This window comes from Pteropus medius, unplaced genomic scaffold, assembly GCF_902729225.1.
Source record: "Pteropus medius unplaced genomic scaffold, Ma_sr-lr_union100, whole genome shotgun sequence".
Classification (NCBI taxonomy): Eukaryota; Metazoa; Chordata; class Mammalia; order Chiroptera; family Pteropodidae; genus Pteropus; species Pteropus medius.
Window position 1 is genome coordinate 4,560,416 of NW_024352784.1, and position 7,785 is coordinate 4,568,200.

The window sequence follows — 7,785 nt, forward strand, 5'->3', positions numbered from 1 at the left end:
TTGGTATCCACAGATTTTTCTGAAAAGCCAGTATGGGTTTTCTCTGTTTTTGTATATACAGATATGTTTTCCGCCAGTCTCTTCTTAAATAGAATAGTGAATAGGGAGCTCTGTGTGAGCTGGGCTTATTGTTCTTCAGACTTTGTTAGAATTACATTATGTAAACTTTCAAAAGAATAAAAGAAACTAATAGTATAATGAAATTTAGGAGGGGTTGAGAATAGTGTGAGTGAGCTTCTATTTTCCTAGCATGTACTTGACAGATAATACCTGAAATAAATCAAGGAATAGTGGTACTAGCAAATTATTTACTCTTTTGATAGTAACCATGAGAATAACTAAAAACAGATAAAAATGTCTTCAAAAGAGCAAATGGAGGGTGAAAAGAAGCAATTAGAAACACTGCTTACCATTCCAATCCCTTTTGTACTATTTTTTTATCATGTATTTCTTTTATCATGTATTTTTAAGCATGTATTTCTTTGAAATAAATAAAAATAAATGAAAACTAAAATGGCAGAAACAAAATATAAGAAATTTGGAAATTAAAAAATTTTTATTTTTAAAAAGGAAAATAAATCCAAGCCCGCCTTCGTATGTACAAAATTTCTTAGTCAGAAGGAGAATGTTATTGCCAAGGAAACCAAAGCAACTGCTGAACACTAAATTCAGCTCTTTAAAAAAATTTCATAATAATTTATTCTGCTGAATATTACATCTTACTTCAGCTTTTACAAAAGCCAATAAAATGGTTTCATTGAAGTCTTTGAAATTTGATTTATGATGTCACTAGCATTTACTAACATTCAGGTTATAGAGTCTAGTACAGTGAAAATTAAAGATCAAATGACTGGGTTCTAGTCCCAACACTACCACTTAAAAGCCATATATCCTTGAGCAAGCCATTTTCCTTTTCTGAAACTAAGTTTCTTTACTCGTAAAAATGGGGATAAGTACTACCTTGCCTGCCTACACAGGATTGCTGTGAATATCACATGAGATTGAAGTCATTTTATTAAATTTGAAACACTACACAAATAAATTCAAGTAATAAGTACAAATATTTCCCAAAATTAATAAAGCCATCTGTATTCTGCATTCTTCATTGATTAAATGCCAAATTAAGTAAAGTAATAGAAAAATGTGAACCAAACAATGTAATATAAACTATTACTGTAAAAACTGGATTAAACCAGGTGGCAGCTCCAAGCTCTGGTCCATGCTCTCTCACAATTGAATAATTTCCACAAATTCTTTGGGTCTCTCTCTACACAATAAAGTTGGACTGGACCACCTTTGCAGAGTTGCTTCATGGGTGTATTTTCCATCACACAATGATTTCAAAGGGAATTCATTCACCACTTTTTTTTTTTTTTTTTTAAGGCAACCCTTGGTTGACCTCACAGATTGCAAGGACCTTGTCAGCTTACAATTCCTTATTTTTTACGCCTACAGCACCTGGTCTTCCTAGGTGGTCTCCCATCCAAGTACTAACCAGGTCTGACCTTGCTTAGCTTCTGAGACACTACTTTTTTATCTGGGCTATATTTTGCTTGAAAAAATTTCATTGCTAAATGGCTTAGACTGAAGTCTCTTATTTCTATTTTCTGGCATTTCATAATCCTAACCTAACCTAATCTGTCTTTAACTTTACATTCTACTCTTTCTCAACACAGATCTAAATTCTGAGACTAGAATGTTCTCCTCGTTATTTCTCAAAATGCCATGGACAAGTCCTTGTTGTTTATATTGTTGTCAGTATATAGTGGTTGCGGCTACAGCTGGCTGACCAGCTCAGTCCTGTATCCTGTTTCACTCCCACCCAAACTTGGCCAGTGCTTAACATCTTGGATATAAGTTTGCTTTCAAAAGTTAAAATATACACTAGATCAGAAACAGGAGATAGTTGTCATTTTAAAACAGGATGGTTTCTAGGCCAGCAGGACTTAGCTGTAATTTGATAGAATGTATGAAAGCATCAGACAAAAGAAATAGCAGGCAAAGTGAAAGCCTTTGTCAGCCCTAGAGCATAGAAGGGAGAGTGCACTGTAGAAGAGTCATCTGTACTCCCTGGAGGAGGAACACCTTGATCCATGGACTTCTTGAGTTCTAGTGGTAGGACCGTCCTATCAGAGAGATGGATGAATTCCTTTATTTATTACAGGCTGATGCTGTTAAACACTTATGCCATGTATTTGACTTGTGATTGATTTTGTAATCACTAATAATCTTCTGATTCTACCCTTATGGTGCATCTAGAAAATGCCTTGACTAGAGACAAATCCACTTATGTCTGCACCAATAATTACTAAAATAATATTCTGAATTTAAACATCAGCTTCTGCAACTTTAAGTAGGGTGAGTATGTCCTGAAACAAGATAGAATAACAAATTAGTCTGAAAGCACAGGAACCAAAGGTCAGATCCTGGATTATGGTAAATTTACCAACAGAATGCCCCCCATAGACACTATATAGGATACCTCAGACTTCTCCAATAAACACCCTGTCTTGTTGCACTATTTTCTTTTTAAGACACATAGAGCTTTATTTATTCAAATCCACTAAAAACATACTATAGTTAACTCAAACAACATGGGTGTTAGGGGCACCAAACTCCCCAACTCCCCTGCCTCAAAGTTGAAAATCAACATATAACTTTTGACTTCTCAAAGGTTAACAACTAAGAGCCTACTGTTGACAGCGCCTTACTGATAAAGTTGATTAACACATATTTTGTATGTATATGTATTATATACCGTATTTTTACAATAAAATAAGCTAGAGAAAATAAAATATTATTAAGAAAATCATAAGAGAAAAATACATTTACAGTACTGCATGTATTTATTGAAAAAAAATCTGCATATAAGTGGACCCACGCAGTTCAAATCCACGATGTTCGAGGATCAACTGTAAAGCCTTTCTTTGACCCGGTCTCTACATGCCTTTCCAACAATTTCTCTCTATGTACCCCAAGCTACAGCAGAAACAAATGTTCTAAGGACACACATTAAAGTTTCAATCTCTGCTTGGAACAGTCTTTCTCTCCATGTCAGCAAGTCTAAATTTTAACTCATTCTGAAAGTTCAGCACAAATAACACCTTTCTCATGAAGATTTTTCAAAGTACACCACACCACCAAGGCTAAAACTAGCAATTTTGGTGACCGAGGCAAGTAGCGAATTGCTCTCAGATCAATTTATAACTTATTATGTGCCTTACTAGAGTCATTATGAATCAGTGGCATTTGGTAGATTCCTTTTTTCATTAACTAGGTAATAATCAAGTATTAAACTCAGTTGCTCTATGCAAAAAGACTACATATGCAGCCAATGTGTAATGTAATAAATGCTGTTAAGTCTGATCTATTATTTTACATTTCTGCACTCTCCATGTTAGTGCCCTGAGACCTAGCCTAGCTTACCTACGCTATCAATCTACAGCAGAAACACCTTTACTTACCAATTAAAAATGTTTTCTCCCATTGAGGGATTAATTAAGCAATCACATAATTTTTATTAAATTATTAAAATTATTTAAATCCATTCCTCTGTTAAGGACACTTATTACTTGCTCCATGTATTACATTTGTGTGCTTTTATTGTCCCTTCGATGTTCTTTAAAGATATGCTCCATATCTATTTCATCTTTGTACCTCTCACAGGTTTTTCAGCCAGTATACAGAGGGCACTTTAAATATAAATTAAGAATTTCTCTTCTACTTCTAATGAAGGCCCTCTTCATTATATATATATATAATGCAACCACATTCATTTACTGACAATATCTGTGAAAGCAGACGGCTTTAAACAAAAACAGTTGACTATATTAATCATATAAGGATATCATTCATTTGTAATTTGTTAGTTTTCTCTGCTGAAGACATTTACGTAGTCAGTTTGAGGTATATATCATTTTACTGTATGCTAAGCCTTAGCTCTTTTATTTCGATCGCCTTCTTAATGGACTAAAGGCAGAAGAGCAATCTTTCAGTCTTCATTTCTTTTGTATCCTTCCACAGCAAGGAACTATATTCATAGCAGACATTTACTGGCAAAATGGCTTTAAAGTTATTTGCATTTTGAGCAACTTCATGTTAAACAAACTTGATTAAACAATTACATATATATAAGCAAATCCTACAATAAGAGATTTAGTTCTCTAGTATATCAATCAGAACACTCCAGAGTCTTGCTACTCAAAGTGTGGTCCACAGACCAGCAGCATTAGTAACACCTGGGAGCTCATTGTAAGGCGAAATCTCAGGCCCCACCCCAGGCCTCCTAAAGCAGAATCTGCATTTTAAGATCCCTAGGTGATCTGTAAGCCTTTCAAAGTTTGAGAAGCACTGGTTTAGACTCCAGAGGAAGAATTAGAATGTGCAAGATGTATAGGACTAAGTAATACTAATTCATTCATGATTGCTTATTTGTTGGTCTTCCTTATCTGCTAACTGAATGCTTGTTGTGAGTATTCGCAACAAGCTGTCTTCCTCACCACTAGTATTCCCTAGGCCTAACAGAGCCTGGAATATTAACCAGTTCTCGATAAATTTTTTTTGTTGAATGTATGAATGAACGAACTAAGTGAAAATAAAACTTTTTCAAAAAGCTAATCCTTTAGGAAATTGTACATGATTTCACATACTACCATACTAATTCTTTAATTCAGTATTATTAATTCCATTTTAAATATGCTGCCTTCTTGACTTCAACAAATGCATTTAATGTATTCAACACTGCAAAAGCTTGGATCATCTTCCTCTGTTGGAGTCACCAGGTGCCTCTTTTACAAGTGTGATGGTTGCTTTTTAATTCTAGCTCTCACAGATCCATCCCATATGCTTGCACAAGATGAAATCACTGCAAAACTTGGACGATGTGGGGGGAACAGAGGAGGAATGGATAAAGCAAAAACAATTCTGTATCAAGAGCATCATATGAAACCTGGAAAACATGATTTTTTGAACAGGATACTTCCATGAAACAATTCCCATCAAGAGAAAGAAAGAGGTAAGAGAACCCTTACCTTTCTCGAGTGCAAAAGGTGATACTAGAGAATACCAGGGAATGATGAAAGACCAGCGACTACCTAGCGACGGAAGGTGGAAACACCAGACCAGAAAGAACTAAAGCCGACAGCGGTTAGAAACGTCCAAGGGTGCCAAAAACCACTTTTAGGTTTTCAGAAAAGGAAGTCAAGGGAGAAGAAAGGAGAAAGGAAATGCCTATATGGCGGATATAACTTACAATGATGATGATGAATATTTTTTTTTTTTTTGAGGAAGAGATGACATGCACTTGAAGTGGAGGGAGGGGAGGGAGAAAGGTTGCAGTTTAGCTCACTGCAAAAGGACGAGACTAAAGGAGTCCCTGCCCAGCTCAAACGGTCCCAGTGGGTAGCACAGGCATAGGTAGTTGGCAACGCCCGGCTCCACCCGGTGGCCTGAACCATCTCCTCTGCAGTCTGCCGAGCACCGGGTGGGGACGGGAAAGGGCGACTGTGTGTGCGAGGATGTGCAGGAGGAGCGGAAGGATGCCAGGGTGACCTGATACCCACCTTATCCCAACGGAGCCACTGCCCAATGGCCGTGTCTAGCTGAGGGTCCCCGGTGTGGTAGGAGGCGTGGAGCAGGTTGGAGTTCAGGTCTCCTTCTGCGTTTTCAGCCATAGCAGCCACACTGGGTGTGCAGGCCAGGGGGAGGCCGACGAAGACACCGAGTTGAGGGGGGGCCTGAGGTACGCTCACCACGGTCCCGACGCCCCCTTCTCACTGAAGGGCATCAGAAACCAACCATAGGATGTTTGCGCCAGCTTCTGCCGCGGCTTTGGGGAAGCAGGAGAGAAGGGAGATGCGGCCGCCCGCTTCTCACCAGACCAGCTCCTGGTCTCTCTCTGGGTGAACCGACTGAGGTGGTCCCGCCGCGAGAGAACAACAACAGTCCCAGATGTCTGGTCTTGGCCGTGGCCGCTGCCGCCGCCGCCGCCCTGGCCACCTTAGGCCCCGCCCCTTGCGCAGCTGGCCCCGCCCCTTCCCACCCCTGCTGACTTAAGCCCCTGGGGCGTGAAGCGCGAGCCGGGAAGCGCGCTCCCGACGTCTCCGCAGTAGGGGGAGTTAGGGTCTGCCAGAGTGGGGAAGAAATGGGGCACGGCTCTTTTTATTTTTTAATTTGCCTTTTGCCACGGGTCTTATCCTTGTTACAATCCCCACACGCTCCCATGCTTCTCCTCTTCTCCGTCGGCCACCTCGGGCGCCCCACCAGTTTCAGCTTGGGGCACGCGGCTGGCGGGGGGTGCGCGAGGCTGTCCCGCACGGCCTTTCGGGAGCTGTAGTTCTTTTCTTCCCCCAAAGGCCTACGGATACCGCCACAAGAACTACGAGTCCCAGTGGCTCCGCGCCGTCCTCGTCCTCAAAGGAAAAAGATCTGCCTGGAGGCTGTTCCGCCAAAACACGCCCTGTCCTTGGTAGTCAGGCTGCTCCTTGTGTTCCTGGGCTTAAATTAAACAAGGAGTGATATAGTAAGGAGACCACAGGTATCCATTTAGTGCTTTACAGTTTACGAATCATGTCCTATTGCTTCAACGCCCCTGTGAAGTAGGTGGGCGTGACCCATCCCCATTTTACACACAAAGAGGAAACTACCTCTGTGAGAGAACCTACTTTTTCAAAGAGGCGAAATTCGTAAGTGATGGAATCTGGGTTCTAACCTGGCTTCAGATTTCCTAGGCTGGCAATTCTTTTTGCTCTACTGCTAGAGTGAACGAGGGGGTAGAGAGAACAAGATGACTGAAAAATTCGTGAAGGAGGTTAGATGGGTCAGCATTTAACCAAAAAAAAAGTAACATTTTATAGGCGTCAATAATTGAGAGGTACACAGAACAATGACAATAGGAATATAGAGGAAGAAGAAAGATTATTGAGATAACTTTAAATTACTTATTTTAGCCTCCTTTTCTATGGAATGTTTACCTTTCAGGTCACAACGAGGTCTGAGAGATGCTAAGTGCTTACCTGTCACTCATTTGCTCCTGAGTTTCTTGGTTTGGTCTCCTTCAATTGCACTATGATTTTGATGAAGTATCTTACAACTCTTTCCCTAGTCAGCTTTTTTTAAAGAGGGTGTAGTAATATTCACACCATGGCTAGAGTAACTTAATAAATGGCTTTAGACTGCTTTGAGGTTCACAGACAGAAGACATAATAAATTCTAAGTATTACTTTCTTTCCTTTAAAGTGCCGTTTACCTTAATAAAATCCAAACTACCAAGGTATGAAAGGATCATAGTGCCAATTCCTGAAAAATAGCATGCCATAGTTTGGAGTTAGAGTTATTGCTAAGCAGTCGAGTGTTTCCTTTAAAGGAGTCAGCAGGTTCTTTTAATCACACAAGGCCTGGGAAACAAGTTTGTGTCCTGGAGAAAAATTTATCATTCACCATCATAACTATTATTGTCCATGATAAACATTAACTGAACATTTACTCTATGCTAAGCGTTATGCAAGGAGCCGAGGCTTCAAGAAAGTATATAACATAATTATTCACTTCAAAAAAAATAAAATCTGTGTCGTGAGTCAGGATCTATGCAATAAAAGATAGCCCGGGCAAATGCTTGCTGCAGACCACTGCTAAAGAATTGAGAGCCTGAGGTGGTCAATAAAAGGAATAAGTGGCAAGAGGGACCAGTACTGGGCTTCGAAGAACAAAAATAAGCAGAAAAAAAGGTAGAGGGCATTTTAAACCCATAGACCATTGGTTCTCAAATCTCCCTAGGAACGTGTTTAA

At 39.7% G+C, this 7,785-nt stretch overlaps 1 protein-coding gene across 1 annotated transcript in view; it reads right to left on the minus strand.

Moving 5' to 3' along the window:
- The window catches only part of PGM2L1 (phosphoglucomutase 2 like 1), a 51,916-nt gene extending 45,910 nt beyond the window's left edge, over positions 1-6,006 (minus strand). Inside the window, exon 1 of the mRNA XM_039848037.1 lies at positions 5,562-6,006. Within this exon, the coding sequence (XP_039703971.1) occupies positions 5,562-5,672 (111 nt within the window). The 5' untranslated portion in view covers positions 5,673-6,006. The remainder of the gene's footprint in view (positions 1-5,561) is intronic.
- Positions 6,007-7,785: the final 1,779 nt, after the last annotated feature.